The sequence below is a fragment of the Cupressus sempervirens genome, chromosome 2 (genome assembly GCF_028749045.1).
Source record: "Cupressus sempervirens isolate cs-2001-9-10 chromosome 2, ASM2874904v1, whole genome shotgun sequence".
NCBI classification, from domain to species: domain Eukaryota; kingdom Viridiplantae; phylum Streptophyta; class Pinopsida; order Cupressales; family Cupressaceae; genus Cupressus; species Cupressus sempervirens.
The window spans coordinates 431,959,601-431,978,275 of NC_143119.1; the positions used below are offsets into that span (position 1 = coordinate 431,959,601).

At 34.6% G+C, this 18,675-nt stretch overlaps 1 protein-coding gene across 4 annotated transcripts in view; it reads left to right on the top strand.

Moving 5' to 3' along the window:
- Positions 1 to 17,118, top strand: part of LOC149572937 (protein PIGMENT DEFECTIVE 338, chloroplastic-like) — a 199,628-nt gene extending 182,510 nt beyond the window's left edge. For 2 of the 4 annotated variants that reach the window (XM_089814053.1, XM_089814054.1), the window contains 2 exons: positions 16,270 to 16,318; positions 16,552 to 17,118. In XM_089814053.1, the coding sequence (XP_089670179.1) occupies positions 16,270 to 16,318; positions 16,552 to 16,725 (223 nt within the window). In that variant the 3' untranslated portion in view covers positions 16,726 to 17,118. Of the gene's footprint in view, positions 1 to 16,252; positions 16,319 to 16,551 lie in introns of all 4 variants that reach the window. The other 2 variants (XM_089814056.1, XM_089814055.1) reach the window with 2 other exon arrangements.
- Positions 17,119 to 18,675: the final 1,557 nt, after the last annotated feature.

Here is an 18,675-nt window from a genome sequence, read left to right on the forward strand (position 1 = left end):
TTCTTACAGATTGCAATCAGAATATGGATATCTCTGTACTTATCAAGTGTAAGAATGATGCAAAAAACAGTAGTAAGAAATACTGGTTATTTACTTACAAATCTGAATATTTATCAAAACCAAGGGAAGGCTCTGCACTCTTGATATTGTGATTGCCTTTTGGTCTGATCAGGATTTGGTATATGTATGCCCATTGAGGGACATCAATTACCGATTAATTTAGCAATGGAATTTTTTTATTGATAATGTTGTCCTACATTTTGTCACCACAAAATATAGGTAATAGTACGAAACTTTTTCAAACTAGTTTCACATTTCTCTAAGCTTATTTCATTATTTAATTGGTTTGTATTGATCAGTCAAACGACACCAATTGATATAATTAATCTTTTTACTGAAGGCTTTTGTCAAGTCTTTTTTGTTGCTTTTGTCAAGTCTTTTTTATTTCTTTGATTGTCAAGCCTATGCTTGATTTTTGAGGCCTTCAACATCCTTTTCTTTATTTTTTAGTTTGTGTTTGTTGGTTTTCAGTCTTTTGGTCTTGCTCAAGTCATGGCTTTCGGTTTCCCCTTTGATTTAATCTAGCCTAAAGTTTAATCGGAGTTGTCAGTCAAAAGATATGGTCGTTTTAGTGCCCAAAAGGTGGACCTTTTTGATGCAACAACACGAATTAAAAATATCATGTTATATTTGTAATTTGACATTCATTTTTAAAAAATATAACTTAAATTCACTTTATGTTATGTTTTTAAGTTACTTTATCATTTAAATTTTTACTTAAAGTAACTATAGTGCACTTTATGTTATAATTTAAAGTTGAGTTACTTTTTGATTTTTCACTTAAAGTGACTATATAAACTATATAGTTTCAGTTTAATTTTTGATATTTAAATCAAATGCTCATTTAAATGTTACTTTTTAAATGATATTTATGTGTTATATTTTTAATATGATATATAAATATGGTTTGTCCCATTAAAATAACATTTTAATGAAATTAAATTGATATATGTTTATTAAATGACTTTAAGTTATCAAAAGTGGACATTTTATATGTCATTGCATATAAAGTTCAACTTAGAAACATAAAGAGTATCAAAAGTGGACCTCTTTGGTGTCATTACACCAAAAATGTGACCTTTCACTTGAAATGTGTCATTGCATCAAAAACATGAGCTTTAACTTCAAATATGCAATCCTCCCCAAAAGGTTCGATTTTAACCAAGTGCATATTTTAAAATATGTCAAACCTCTCAAAAGGTGCGATTTGCCTTATGGGGAGTTTTTAAAATATGCATTCCATCCCAAAAGGTCCAATTTGCATCTTGTGCATATTTTAAAACATGCCATGCCTCCTAAAAAGTTCGATTTTGGAAAAACACATGTAGTGGGCCTCCAAGAACCTGATTTTGGAGATTGTGAGAGATTTACTTGATGGTTTTGCATGAGATCTTCTCCAATAGGGTTGTTTTTTCTTAGCCATGGGTTTTATAACATTGAAAATGAATTCATAATCCATTTTTATGCGTTTTAAAGCCACTTTTTTTTACATTTGGATCCATGTATTAGCATTTGGGGAAGTCATTTTCGCATTCACAAGTCAAAAATGACTCAAAAACATGCATTTTTTGGCCACGTTTTTGCATAAATGGTCCAAATTTTTGCATTAAAAAGTCATGTTTTTGTTCAAAAAACTCAAAAAATGGCATTTCAGCCCATACATTTGGATCAAGAGGGGTCGTTTTTGAGTTTTAATATGTGCTCTTGTCTTTGGAGACCACATTTTTGGCTTTCTCATGTCAAATTCGACCATTGAATGTCCATTACATGCAAGTACGAAAAATGTCAAAACGCTGTTTGAAATTTGGATTTGAAGGAGAATTGGTCTTCAAGTCTATAAAACTTGTTATTTTGGCTCTTTAACCTCCAAGTAAGTGGACATTTTCAAACTTTCTCATCAATTCATGCTTATCTTTTTATTTCTGTGCATATTATGGCTTGTTATTGCACACTTGTCCATATATATGCCATGAAAAGTGCATTTGGTCTTTAAAAATGATGAAAACTCTCATTTTCACACTTTTGGAATTTTTCCAAATTCCAAATTCGAATTTTCATGTTGAAGTGCTTTGCTTGTTGACATGTTTGAGTCATTTGCCAAAGGTACGTCTTTCTTTTGAGTTTTTGTGTTTTGTGCTTACTTTCCGATTTTCTCCACTTTGGAGAAGTTACAAGTTTTTCTCCCAAGAACTTGTTGTTTCACTTCATGCGAAAGCATCATCATGTTTCACTTCCATCTTCCATGTCACAACACTTCACATCTCATCCGACAAATGCAGTTACATGTTTTTCATCTCATTCACCATCTGCATATGCATGTAATCCCATTTTCCGCTTCCATTTTCAGTCATCTCACTTTTCGCATCCACTTGCACGACATGATTACACAAAATGCCTTACGTGTAATTGCATCTCGAAAACCCGTTTTTGACTAAAAGTCACTTTTAAAAGGTCAAAAAATGTCATATGCATATTTTCCTGTGTATTTCGACTTCACCTTTCTACAAAGATGACTATAAAGTTCACTTCACATCAAGTTACATTGCATTTCCATCTTTCCATATGCACTTACACCTCCATAAGCAAATACATGTTATTCCACTTCTTGTGTCATTATGCATTTAATCTCATCCGTCATTTGTACTTACATGTAAGCTCAACCTCCATCCACATTCACATGTCATCTCACTTTCCGTTTCTCATTACATGTTGCATATACATGTAATCCATTTTCTATGCAATGACATCTAGAAAGCCCAAGTCACACTTTGAAATCCAAAAGTTCTCATTTGCACGCATTCCCATGCGCCAAGCACTGCACTTTAAAAAAAAAAGTAGTTAAAGGTGCTAATGGAAAGTTATTCCAAGTTTACATTTGGACATCGTCAAGAAGGTTTTCAAAGTGTTAAAGAATCCAAAATGTGCAAATCTACAAAGGAGAATTCACGACAACTTGAGTGAGAAAAGCTTGACCACATCAAGCTATTGAAAGATGTAACATCATGGTTATAAAGATGAATGCAGTGGCACAAAGTTCAGAAACTCTCGATCCTATGATCATCTGGGATAGCATTGCCAAGTATAAGGCCTTTCAGGACAATCCCTAGGATTGTTTCAGTTCTCTTCCGTCTTTGTTGTTGTTCTTCTTTCATGTTTGTAATTGAAGAGAATGTATTACATGAAAATGTGCAATTACATGTAATACGACTTACATGTGCAATTACATGTAATGCGAGTTGCACGTGCAATTACATGTAACCCAATAATTTCTCTCATCAGTTAGACCAGGTCAAAGTTGGTTGAGTTGCTCCCACTTTTTCGTCCATCTTTTTTTCAACTCTTGTGCCTATATAAAGGAGTCCCCCTTCATTGTAAAATGTTGAATTTAGAGCTAGAACCACATAGCAGCAGTATATAGGAAAATCAAGACAACATATGAAGAAAAGACATGTATTTATCCTAGGAAAACCCTTCCTCTTGAAGGGAAAAACCTAGCCACACAATAAAGATAGTTCATTTATTAATGTCTAAAAATAAGTACAATATCACATGTACAACTTCTTGTGTACAACTTCATTCTTACAACTTCGTGTTTTACATGATACAAGAAGCTCCAATATATAGATTGGAAACTTTAATTATTTGAGTACAATATATGATAGTGTCATTTCCCCTTTCTAGAGTGGACATCAGAAATGATAGAGTTAGCCTATCAAGGAGTCTCGCAGGCTGGTAGTGGTGTTTAGAGACTCAGTCAGGGTATATAGTGTTCGGATCTAGAGTTTCCGACAGTAGGAGGGTAGTTGAGAGCAATTCCTTAATTGTAGGAGTTTCCTACATTTTAGGAGGTGGAGATGGGTTATAGTCTTGAGTCTCTATGAGATCATTTTATGGTTTCAGTTTCGGGAGATTCGGAGATGTTCCTATTTTTAGGAGTATCCCTAATTTTGAGGGATGAGACTGTCAGTTATTTTAGATTATCCAACATGAGTCACAAGAGGTGACGAGTTCAGTTTCACCTTGTAGAGGTGTTTTGGCTATCAGTTCGCTATTTGGAAAATATTTTAATATATTTAAATATTCTCCTAAGTTAGCATTTTAATAATTTAAATAAGGCTAAGCTATAGCCATTTTGGAGTAATAAGGGGTTTTCTAGCTTCATCTGGGTGAATATCCCTTGGTGTAATAGCTCGTTGGAAAGGTCTTGAACTTTTCTAAATATTTCTCTTTTGACTCAGAGCAATTCAGTGAACTCATTTCTTTCTATTGGGAAAAAAGGTCATTTTTTGGATACTTGACCACTTTAAAAAATGAGAAATATATTATTTTATAACCCAATACCACATGGAGACACTTTTAGGGTTCGAGCTAAGTTTGGTGGGTTATAAGGAGGTAAAGATAAAGTTCGAAGGCATAATTGACATATTACATCTTGGATTTGTGATTTGGGCTTTGATTGAGCTTTCAGCACTTGGGACACCAACCCCACTTGCTTTGCCTATTTGGGACTTAGCCCCCAAACCAGTGGTTTGGATTTGTTGCAGTCAGAAGCATCTTAGAGATTGTGCATAGTTTCTTCTGGAGTACCCAATATTGACTCAGAATTTTAGCTAGGGTTTGGGCATTCTATCCATGTGTGGGCACTTTGCAGTTGTACGACAGCACCTGGAAGCCATATTTACAGCAATACGATAGCACCTGACAGCCATATTCCTTCCCACGTGCACCATTAGAGAGTTGGAACCTGGCCGTAGCTTCCTTCTGGGCTCGTATTTCTCCTTCATGCCTTTAAGTTGGGTTTTTCCTTGGTTGTAATCATTTGGGTATTATTGTAAATCTTCATTTGGTTACAAATTAGGTTTTATATTCAAAAATCTGCTTGAAGCGAAATTGCTTTGATTGTATTTGGAATATATTTTCAGAATTGGTTCATGTTATTGTACTTATGTTATTACTTATTGAAAAATCATCAAAAACATAAAACAATCAAACTCTTCTGCAACTTCCGTTTAGTTCTGCAAGAAAATCTTAATAAACAGGGAAAACAAATTTAAAAATAATAAAATTACAACAGATCAGCAGAAGAGATCCATCAGGGATCGTTCAGTGGTATGAGAGCCTAGAACCTGCCAGCCTATTGGAAAAGAAATCAATTTAGTTACAGGCCAATACCATGGCTAGAAATAAAAATGGGTGCTCTAAGATTTCATCTTCGTTAACAAGCACAAGTAAGATGCCTCTTGCCAAGACATTCAATGTTGCAATTATGAGTAGCTACCATCAGTATTGTTCTCTTCCTAAGGAGATACGCAACCTCCTTTCCTTTACAAAATTTATGGGTGTACCTGAAGCAGATGATAACTGGGTATCTACAAGCTCCTTTCAACAACAAAAAGAGAAAGAAATATTAAATATTAATAAAGAAGTCATTGGTCACAAATTGGAAGAGATTACAATAAGGGGACAAACCATTAGAGATGTTGGAAATGTGACACCAAGGTGTGAGGCCTATTCTGAAATTTGCAATAGCAGTTCAAATCATGAGGCAACATTTATTTCAAATGGAGGTAATGACGTTGATGATGGTATTCAATTTAAGAATGGGATGACAAGTTTAGTATGCTGGCAGTCTGATTTTGAATCTCATAGAAGCCAAGTTGAAGACTTCTTTGAGCCACTTCTATCTAAGCATGTGAAGAATCAAGATGGGGTGTTGTTTGATGATTGGAATGGAAGCATGGAAGAGGCTCCCACAACTCTGATTTGGGGCAGCAATAGCTTACACCCTCCTTCTTGTAATATGGTAACTCTTTCACTTGGGAATAGTTATGAAGGCCCGTATGCAAGTGGTGGCCATGATGCTTTCTATGATAATACACTTAAAGGGGTCCAAAATATAATTAGAACACATCATAATAATTCTGAAGTTCATAATAGTGGTGACAAAGCTTTGTTACCTCAAGATGTGGCATCCTTTGGTCAAGAGGAGAACAATGATTTGTATTCTATATTTGAGGGTACACATGGTGCAAGCATGGGACGTGATGATGGGAATGGTACAAGTCATAATAAGCCTAATTTTGTGTTCTTTGGGGTAGATGATATAAAACATTGTCAAAAGTTGAATAAATATTGGTTAGATAGAGCTATGCAAGCAAAGATGCTGCCCAAGAAAGACAACATCTCCAAAGAGTCAAAGAATGCCATAATCAGATAGATGATGCAAGGAAACAAAGGGAATCATCCATTAGAATTGTATTTCTTCCAACAGAAGAAAAGGCCAGTGTTGATTTGGATGGAACAACAAGTAATACAGAGGGTTAGGATTATTTTGGTGAGTTTGCGCAAGAGAGTAATCCGGACATAGGTATTTCAGAGGCATTGGGTGATGAGACTTCATGTCATGATGAGTTTGATTTCTTAGACCATACCCTAGAAATTAGAGTAGTGTGTACTCATAGTGACACTGAATCCCAAGATTGTGATTCGATTGTATGTGCACACACATGGGGAGCTGATGAGAGTGAGCATAGTGTGGTGACAACAATTTCATCATTGACAGAGGAGGTGGTCTCAGAGGTACAAAGTTGCAATACTATAAAAGAGGATACATGCATTAGTGAATGCATATTGGATACTCCTTATAGCGATGTACATGACTCCGACACAATATTTTACCATAGTGTAGATTCAGATGTAGTACACATGCCTGAGAACAATTATTTTCAGACTCCTCATCACTTGATTAGACAACTCAGAGTTGATGACAGGAGGGTAGACATAGCGATTGAGCACTTTGATGTCACTCGATAGATGTTATCTACACTCAGTTGGAGTGCTCTTATGACTAATGAGCAGGATAGTGGAGGATTTTCCATGGCAGATTTTCATGCTCTTCATAAGGCTATGGGGATATTGAAGCAAGACTTATACTTTCTGTGTTGCGATAGTGCGCTCCCATCTTCAGAGGATAGAGTTATTGACTGTAGACACCTGACTCAGCAGTTTGGGAGGATTGGTTGGTGGGACCAGCAAACGATCCAACATTATGTCAAGCAGTTTCCGACATGGGCTATCACATCTATATCACAGAGACTTCATCCAGGATCATGGTTACAGGATGATGTGGGTATTAGCAGACATGATGCTTTGGATGATTATTATTTTCGTGATGGTATCACAGTGGTTGTGGAGAGATATGGCATGATAGAGGTTTCCAGTTATCCCTATTTATACCTGATGGACGGGTGCTGGTTCAAATGGTGTTGGAATCCGGGTGTTGTTTTGTTTGATGCCTTGTCTCACAAGGATTCCAGTATGTTACCACCTTGGTTGTGAGAAATCTCTCATCCAGTGTGGGATCTTGGTATTATCCTATGTAGTGCATTTGATTGGGTGATCCTTGATGTGTTGCTTCATTTCACACACTCAGGAGTGTATATCAGAGTGGCGCAACAGGAGTTTGTTCATTGCTTGTGGACAAGCAATCTCTGGAAAGGGAGGATTGTCATGTCCCCTTCCTAGAGTGGACATCAGAAACAATAGAGTTAGCCTATCTGGGAGTCTCATAGGTTGGCAGTGGTGTTTAGAGACTCAGTCAGGGTATATAGTGTTCGGATCTGGAGTTTTAGACAGCAGGAGGGCAGTTGAGAGAAATTCCTTAATTGTAGGAGTTTCCTACATTTTAGGAGTCGAAGATGGGTTATAGTCTTGAGTCTCTATTAGATCATTCTATGGTTTCAATTTCGGGAGATTCGGAGATGTTCCTATTTTTAGGAGCATCCCTAATTTTGAGGGATGAGACTGTCAGTTATTTCAGATTATCCGGCATCAGTCATAGGAGGTGACGAGTTCAATTTCACCTTGTAGAGGTGTTTTGGCTATCAGCTCGCTATTTGGGAAATATTTTAGTATATTTAAAGATTCTCCTAAGTTAGCATTTTAATAATTTAAATAAGGCTAAGCTATAACCACTTTGGAGTAATAAGGGGTTTTTTGGCCTCATCTGGGTGAATATCCCTTGGTGTAATAGCTTGTTGGAAAGGTCTTGAACTTTTCTAAATATTTCTCTTTTGACTCAGAGCAATTCGGTGAACGGATTTCTTTCTATTGGAAAAAAGGTCATTTTTTGGATACTTGACCACTTTAAAAAATGAGAAATATATTATTTTATAACCCAATGCCACATGGAGACACTTTTAGGGTTAGAGCTATGTTTGGTGGGTTATAAGGAGGTAAAGACAAAGTTCGAAGGCATAATTGACATATTACATCTTGGATTTGTGATTTGGGCTCTGGTTGAGCTTTCAGCACTTGGGACGCCAACCCCACTTGCTTTGCCTGTTTGGGACATAGCCCCCAAAACAGTGGTTTGGATTTACTGCAGCTAGAAGCATCTTAGAGATTGTGCATTGTTTCTTCTGGAAAACACAATATTGAGTCAGAATTTTAGTTGGGGTTTGGGCATTCTATCCACGTGTGGGCACTTTGCAGCTGTACGGTAGCACCTGGCAGTCATATTTGCAGCTATACGGCAGCACTTGACAACCATATTCCTTTCCACATGCAGCATTAGAGAGCCAGAACCTGGCCGTAGCTTCCTTCTGGGCTCGTATTTCTCCTTCACGCCTTCAGGTTGGGTTTTTCTTTGGTTGTAATTCTCTGGATATTATTGTAAATCTTCATCTAGTTACAAATTAGGTTTTATATTCAAAAATCTACTTGAAGCGAAATTGCTTTGATTGTATTTGGAATATATTTTCAGAATTGGTTCATGTTATTGTACTTATGTTATTACTTATTGAAATATCATCAAAAACATAAAACAATCAAACTCTTTTGCAACTTCCATCTAGTTTTGCAAGAAAATTTTAATAAACAGGGAAAACAAATTTAAAAATAATAAAATTACAGCAGATCAGCAGAAGAGATTCATCAGGGATCGTTCAAATCGTTGCCCACAATGATAGTTGCCCATCTTCATAGTCATCATAGTTGCCCACTATCAGCACTAAGTCTTATCTTCAATGCTGTCCCTTATGATAGTGCCCACTATCAGCACTAAGGTTTATCTTCAATGCTGTCCACTACATCATAGTTGCCCACTATCAACACTAAGGCTTAGTTGCCCATTATGATGCCCACTATCATCATATGGTGGGTTTCATCTATAATAAGCATGCTATATTTGATGCTTAGATCTCTTTCAAAGCTGTAGTTTCAACATAAAAATCATCTTTTGTTGTATACAAGAAAGCTCTGCCACATTTGTGCAAGGATAACTTTGATTGTGTAGTACGAATTTGGGAGAAAAGTGAATACAAGAAACAATTGGATTTGAAGCTTTGACTGGAAGCAATTGTGATAGAGAAAATTAGAAGCTTTGACTGTAATTTGTGCCTATTGTCTTTGATCATGTTATTATTGTGTGTTCAATAATACAACATAGTAATTTAAGAGCAATTGGAGCTGAAGCTTTGACTGAGAGCAGTTGTGGTAATACATAGACTAGGAGCTTTGATTGTAGCTTGTATTACCATCTCAAACTCATGAAAAATAGTTAGAATTCCCTACTTCTGGAAGTCTTTGTGCTCTAATGGTAGAGGTTATTCTTATAGAATAGGTTAAAACAAGACTTGGAGCCAAACTGGTACGCTTTCAGCTAGCCTTTGAGTTAGTATTAGTTTACGGTATCACCGTTTACAACTTTAGATAGAAGTAGAGTTAGAGGTTTCATCTTGCCTATTACTTGCTTCGCAGGTAAGTGGATTCTTTTCTGAAAGGTAAGAGGAAAGAATATTGGTAACACCCCTTACAAAATTTGTAACAACCAGATTTCCCAGGTCTTAATTAACAACTAACATACTAAAAAAAATACAGTTATTACTTCATTTTCATAGGAAGACAGTTATATCAATTTTGTTCATCTGAATGGGATTAACGATTAAAATCAGTTAAACAAATTTTTTAAATTAAAAATTGAAAACACCATCAATGAAATTAAAAACTACATACCATGGAATTAGAGACCGAAATCAATCTAGGGATGCTTCTGCAACCACCCAAGTTAGTCCACAAATACCACTATAACAATATCATATAACGACCACCATCCAATACCGCTATATCAAAATCAAATGATGATTACCATTAAATGCCACTATATAAAATTAGGGCATGACATACAACTGTATCAATTAGGGCTTCAGATACCATTGAATCAATTAGGACTTCAAATACCACTGTATCATTCCTTTCCTTCCGATTTCTTAGTTGTGGCAATAACATAAGTTTAGAAGATATGCTCATATTTATTATTCATATAAATGAAAGATTGATATAACAATCCGTCATATAAATCTATCTCTCACATTTAAATGTAAAATAACTGTACTGATGATATAACTCAATTAATCTTACCTTAGTCTTGCATATACATCATAAAAGTAAAAATACTTTTTTTTTAACAACAATTGAATGTATAGCTTATCTTAGTTTGACGCACATCCAACATCTTGTAGAGAGGTAAAACATTGTCAGGGGCTTAACTACCCAACTTCGGACCAAAAGTTATCCCCACACAATCTCTAATGAGAGAGGCCCTTCCTACCCGGAATAGACAGGAATCCTCTTGTCATCCACTGAGCACCCTGTTATCTAATCACGCCACTTGACTTGATAGCAAGAGATTACAATAACAGGATCATGCATGAGCCATTTAATGATATTATTCTAGATTTAATGTATCATATCTGACTTTTATTTTCTAAATCATTGCAGACTCTATCTCACCTCTTCACCCTTTTCCATGGCTCTACAATCGGTGAATCCTAGGTGCTCGGATCTCAGAGCAATCGGCTCTGCCTATTGATTCTCAACTAAATTATAAAATATATATATATTTTCCAGCTTATCACAATTTGTGATTTGAAAAAGATATTCTTAAAGATTACATAATTTATTGTTTAATTTTAATCTCCTTTGGCATAATGATTTATGGATTCATTTTATGTTTACTTAGCTTTCATTTGCCATGAATAAATCTACTTAAAAGAGAATCAATTCTGTAATATCAAACAAGTTATCATCATGATAAATACTGTAGTTTCTTGCTATGAAATTCGATGTTATTGTACCTTTTATTTCAGGCTTTATTGCATTGGAAAACTCTCCTATAAGAGATACTATCTGATTGGATAGTCTAGGTCAGCAAATTGCATAATATAATCATAGTCTTAAAGAAGGAGACTCCTAAGCTTAGTTGGCTGTAGGAGAATGTGCACTCAAAAATATAGAAGGGAAACTCATGACCTGATATGTATCCTTTGGGGAACTCGCAATTTGATCGGCTCCCTCTTGATTTCTTCAGCGCTTGACCTCAGTATCCTAGCTGGAAAATACTTGCTCGGCTGAATTGAAAACACACAATTTGAACAAGGTTGGAAATTGCAAATGTATTAATGGCAGATTGCAGATGTATCAAGGGCATTTGCAGACGTTTCAATGGCAGTTTGCAGTTGTATCAATGGCAAGATGTAAATGTAACAATGCAGGGTCGAATTGGTTAATGAAACAAGGGAAATCTGGAACGTAGCAAGGTAGGGAGAAGTTTGGGTACCAAGGAAAAGGTCCTCCCATCTCTCCCTCACGGCTTCCATATATGGAGAGTGATCAAGACTCTTTGGCTTCCGTCAGTTTCAAAAGATTATAGCCGATTCAAAATTCCAAGTATTAAACCGATTAAAAACAAAGAAGAGAGAAAAGATTATAAGGTTGGAAGATAAAGTTGGAAGGATTATAATTCGAATATTATTATAATTCAAATGTTATTATATCTGAATATTATTATAATTTTATATTATATATGTACATTTAAATATATTAATAGGGTGACATCACTTTATTAAATTGATATAATAAAATGGTGTCATTTCATTTTTATGTCTATATGTACATATATAGATATATTTATTATAATAATATGGTGAAAGATCATTAAAAATCCTTTGAGGTACATTTTATACTTTAACTCAATTATTTATGTTTCTCAAATTATTTTTTTAAATAGCTCATGCAGGTCCTATAGATGTATCCTATTTCAAGTCGCTAGGTCCTCAACCCATCTACCCAGTGATGGTGATACTCCTGTGCCTAATTTTTTTTGACAATGCTTCTACCCCTTCGACGTGTTCCTTGCAAGGAAATTCTCCGTAATCAAATCATATTATCATAACAAGTTATAAATAATCATAATGGCTAACTGCCTATTCAATTTCATGAATTCATGATAAATAATTATAATGATTAACCATCTTACCATTTCGCAAGATTATAACAAATTTAACTATCAACTGACTTCATGTGAACTTCAACGGCTATATATTAAATTAGGTCAAAAATTGGGATCTAAAAAAATCTCTCAACTTCTTGCTTACCTTGAGTTGATCCGAGGAACGGTGAGAAGGGGGAGCCTTCTCGTTAAGGTAGGAGAGACTCTGTCTCACACGCTGTGGCTGGTCATCCTATTTTGTGATTGGATTTTTACCCAAAACTGGATTTTGAGGGACATGACTATTCATAGTCATGTCTTTCCAAAACAAATCTCAATTACCGATTAGTTTAACAATGGAATTTTGTTATTGATAATACAATTATGAATCAGTTATTTGTAATGTAATCGATCATTTGCAGATCAATCAACAGGCAGATATAATCAATCATGGATTGATCAACACGTAAATATATATAAATCGATCATTCACAGATCGGCCAACAGCAAGATTATACTTGGAAACAAATATGATTGTATGATCGGGATTTATGAATGAAAGTTTGATTCAACCAAAGAATCGATATAATGATATAGTTTTCTGGGCAATTTAAATCTGTATGTATATATATCAATACACAGAATGTAAATTGATATATATATACATGCAGATGGTAATATCACTGTATTGATGATCTTCATTCATAAGCCTCTGACCGAAGCTACCAATTTTCAAACTTTTGCAACATTTTACAACATATATACAACTTGGGTAGGGTTGTTTTGTAACACAAGGGCCGAAAGCCAACTGGTAACGCTTCTACAAGGTCAAAAATACAGAGTTACCCAACTAGGGCCTGAAGATGCAAACAATATTTTCCACTCCTACAATCATGGAAATATTAAACTACATTTTTCAAGCTTTCAATCAAGCCAATTTCCAGGAATTTCTAACAGTGAAAAGTACCCAAATAATTAATTTCTTGTCAAAACCCTTGTTGGGTGAGGGTTTCTTGCACAAAACTTAACAAGAACTTTTGAAACCAGTACCAAATCAAAGCTGATTTACTCCTCTTCCAAATGCATCCATTTGGAGATCATAACTCTTCCATACAAGCCTGTACTACATGATGCAACCAGATTGTTACAGAAAAATCTGGCAAGTAGCAGTCAAAAAAAGGCCCATAACTCCTACAAATCTGAATGAAATTCAATGCCAAAGAAAGAAAATGAAGCTAATTCAATGTACTTTCATTCCCAAATGAGTGCAGGTTGAAATGACTTCAAAAAAACTCATATAATTCACTGCAACAGCAAAAATAGAGAAAAGCTCACAGGAAACAAATCATGTTTTATTAAACTCCTTATATAGATTTACAAAGTCAATGTTTCCAAAAGAAACAATTGTGAACAAAAGACAAAAATAGAAACTACCCAATAAATTAATGACTAAGATGACAATTAAAGAAACATTACAATATTCTAATAGTGAAAGCATAACAATATGAATAAAATAGATTGGGGACAAGATCTAGAAAAAGTGCATATATAGATCTGAAAAGCATTGAATCACCTTGTTAATTTCGCAAGAATCACAAAAATCTGAAATATTGTTGAAAAAATACGAGCTTGGAAGCAAAAAGAGAAGATCTGACTTTGATTGATTGTACCAAACATATGGAGATATATCTGAATATGAAACCAAAACCATTGAAAAGTGCTTAGATACAACTTTCTGATGATATCTGTTTTGCCCAATTTTGACGTCATATGCAAAAGTTATGGCAAAAAGGAAGAAAAAGCTAAATTTGGGCAGCCGATAACCAACAAAACAGCCCTTTTGATATGATTTCTGAAAAATTTACTCACTGCATACAAAATCTGAGAGAGAAACAAATGGGTTATTAGGGTGTAAACAAAAACTCTTTTGTTAAGCTGAAAAAGAGTTATGGCTGCATCTTGTTTTCTTTTGTTTTTTATTAATTTTGCAAATTTGGTTGAATTTTGGCAAACTGAGAGTGAACCAAATAGGTTTTTTGTGGATGTGAAGATAATCCAGAAATTTTTCCTCTATGATGAGCTGATTTTTCTTCAAGGATGCATCTCCCAAAAAACTGATAGGTAGTCACAAATCTGGTGCTTTGAAACCATATCAGAGTTGATAGCAACCCTACAACTTGTAGAAATCACCCACAACCAAAACACCTATCACATCTGAAGACAAAAGCTGTGATTAATGCTATGTAACATTGAGAGAGACTGATCCAAAGATGAATTTGTTGTTAGCCTGTAAATGAATTGGATAGATTACAAAGTGTAAAAAATAAAGCCTTAGACACATCCTAGGATAGGATTAAATGAGAATTTCACATCTAAATTAACAGCACATTAACAACAGTAAAAAACTATAGAGCATTTATCTACAAGTATGGACATTGCAAGATAATGAGAAGAATGGGCTTTATAATCAATGTACGATGTCCCATTATAACATAGGCATTTGTAAATTGGAGAGATCTATTTGTGAGAGCAATAAGTACATTATCCAATTAATTATAAGTGCTTTTATCCTTTATTAGATTGAAATTATTTAGCGTGTCTAACAACACATTGACAACACTGTTTACAATATATAAAACCACCACAAACAAAATAGACAGCCAACCTAACAAGCAGAATAATCTTACCATCTAATCTAAAAGATATAATATTGGTCTTGTAACCAAACCTATCACCTAAGCTAATAGAACAAATGTCTTATGAGCAACATATATAGGGTCATACCTATTAGCAAAATATAGCTGTTAACAGTCTTAAACAAAAGCAAGCTAAACAGATAGATAACTAACATCATGCCATTGCAGCCATTATCAGCAGGATAACAAAAAACACCTGGGAATGTGTTTCTACCCAGATCGTTTGATCTTGCAACCACTTTGTTGCAGAATATTAGACCAGTTGTCAGTAAGGAACTTAAACAGTTCCTTGTAGTTCCCTTCATTGTTGCTATCTGCTCCCAGCATCTTTTTCTGAAGCAGGCACAGTGAGGTGGCTGAGCTGTGCGTAACCTTCAAAATGAACCTTGAGATACTTGGTCTTTCTTTCCAGGTCCCCCATTGTAGCCTTTAGCTTATCCAATTCCTCAGTCACCGCATTGCAATTGACACAGGTTCCAGGTTGAACATTTTTACAGGTCCTATCAGCAACCTTCTCCTCTTTCGACATCATGTCATTGGTGAGGTCTAGAGAGTCAGAGCTCAGGCTTCCGGAAACATGGGTAAACTCTTATCCATCTCGAGCTGCATTTAATCTCCACTTCCCCACCCTTATCATTTTCTTCATCTCTTCTTTTTAGAAACTTTTTTTTTTATAGGAAAAATGTGATATTAGGTTTTCCCAGACATTTGTTATGGATTTACTATGGATAGCCAAAAGAATGATTAGTTGTTATAGTGTTAGAAGCCTCTTGAATTTGTATAGGATTTTTATATACACCATTGCACATAGCCAATATTTAACGTTAATATTGTTGATCTATTCAGCAAAGGTATTGAAATATTTTCATTGCCAATCTTTTTGAGAAACCATATATGCTAGGAATGTGTATTGAATAAATTTTTTATTGAAGGGACCATGGAAACTGAAGATTTACAAGATTCAAAGTGTTCTAATTAAGAAGCATCATTTTCTATATTTGAGATCAAACTAGAATTTATGTTACCTTCCCATGTGCTGTACCGAATTGCATTATAAAAAATCTTTGGAGAAATATGTGTTTTTTAGATATTTCTGTAAGATTACAGCCAAATTTAGATATTTTAGATTAATATGCAAGACAAGAAGTTCCAATCATTATATGCAACTTTAAACATATACTTTGGATGCTTTCACTGTTTTGCTAAGAATATTATTGAATACATTGAGGTGGATCCTGGTGGCAGCACTGCAGATCTTGAGAGTGAGAAGGGATTGATGCTTTCAAATAAACAGGTAAATACAGTTTCTTATTTCATGAGATTCAAGAAAGCATTTCGATGAAGTGCATAGCTTAATTATAGTTAAGAAGCATACGGAATGTGAAGAAATTATAAAATTTGAAGTATTTATTGTCCACCAGCTTTAGCAGATTGCATAAGTTTGAGGATAATCATCCAGTTATACTCCCTCCATGCAAAACTATTAATATTGAAGTTTGTGATATTGCTGTTTGGTTGTTTTTGCAGAAAGTTTTTGATGAAGCAGAAATGATGGCAGCGGCGTACAGGAAGAAACTTAGTTCAATACTAGGCATTCGGAGAAGGAAATTGCCTCCAGAAGATATGGATCAACATGACAATGGAGCTGGATTATATGCAAACTGGGGCTGGCTTGAGTTTGAGCCTAAAATAGCACAGTGAATGGGTGTCATAATCATATATGGGTAACTGGTGTAGGTGATCTTAGATGTTGTATTTTACTCAACATTCAATTTATTTTTCTTCTCATTTGTAAGGCATGAGAGTATACGATAAGTAAACTTCATCGTTTATGTTCCATAATATCAAGCAAAAAGGGGAAAAATGCTAAAGCCAAGATCTCTATTGGTGTAGAAATTAACAATTATGACACATTGGCTATCAAAGGGCATGCCACTTGTTCTTTCCAATCACTCTGTTTGTAAATCTGAGTTGCTCAACTGCCCAGATGTTGATCCCCAAAACTTGGGTATTCATGGCATGGCAAATTTGTACCATATACAATTGTCAATTATAAAAGAACTCAAAAAGAAAACCAAACAATTTGAATACCGATCCAAATCTCATTGATGTGAACCCAAAATAGATCTAATGTTAAATTTAATAGGCTCTCTAGGTTACAAATTTCATGCATGCTAATTGATTGCAATAATGACAAATATTATAAATTCATCTAAGTTTTCAAATTTAAGAATTAAGCTTGAACTCTATTACGATACAAAAAGAAGAGCAAATGAGAGCAAAAGAACAACTATAGAAAATTGTACTGTACCAATGACCATACTGTAACTTCAGTTTTTTACTGAAAAATACACAAACTTGAATATATGAGTTTAAAGCCCTGTCATTTTCTTAAAACAGTCATTAAACACATGACTAATGGTGGTTGACTTCACAGAGATTACTATATTGGTTGAAAAACCCAAAAATGGTGTAAATGATAGCTGCCAGTCTATGAAAGAGTAAAGATCTCACCATTCAAGCTAAGCGCTGTGTGTAGAGTATAATATATGTTTATTGTTTTAAGGACGTTAAGTAGTCCATCTACATATTTTATTTCTGAAAGATTTTGTAAGCTAATTCTTTTAGTATATATAAAGAATACGGGCCTCTTTTCTGGTCATTAGCTCAATAATTTAGTTGAGATTGTAAGATAGAGGCTGCTGTGTTGCTGTTGAGAAGAATGGTTGTATTTTTATGAGTATCTTCCATTTCTATCTCAGCAAAATCCATTACGATAAAGGGTGTTTACATATATACTTAATAGTTTCTATTCAGTCTAGCTAGTTGCACCAATATCAGTCTAGCTTACGTGATAATTTATCTTAATTGTTTTTTGATATTCTTTGGCACTTATCGTAGGATTATTATTGTCGATGTACTTATTGCTCTGTTGCACGATTTGGAAACGTAGCACATAAAATTATAATTTTCTAACTTAAATTTATGCGACTTGGCATGATGGTGTACTTCTAGCTCTGCATCTTCTGTAAAACAAAAATTCTTTCAACTGTTATACCATTTTTGATGTCATTTCATTTGGAATATTTTTCTTTGCAGATATGGTAATTTTAGCTCCATTTTAGAGAAAGAAGTCATGAAATTGAAGTAAATTGATGTTGCTTGGAAAATATTTACATGTATTAGTGGGTGGGTATTTAAGAGTGCTAGCTTTGTGGACGGCGAAAACAAGGATTCATTATTGATGATAATATAATCAACGAAATATGCACCCTAGCTAGGTTATTACCTAATAAAACATGGGATGACCTCTTAGATTTTGGGTTCTAATGGTGGAGGTTTAGGTAAACCTCCAGAGTAGGCTGGTTTCCTTAAGTACTTCACCTAATCTACTATTTGTTGGGAAAATGGAAAGAAAAGTGCTTTGAAAAACATCTCTAAACTACTACGAAATGGATGCATCAAAATAAATTGAAACCTCTACTGTTGTATTGCAGTCTGGTAAATCAGTAAACTATAAAATACACAACTCAAGTTTTCTTATCGCATCTATTCGTAAGTATTTCTTAAGAAGGCTGGAACTTAACACCATTATGAAGGAAACCATGTTTTCACAACAAAAATGTTGTTTGAACCTATGACACCGCATAT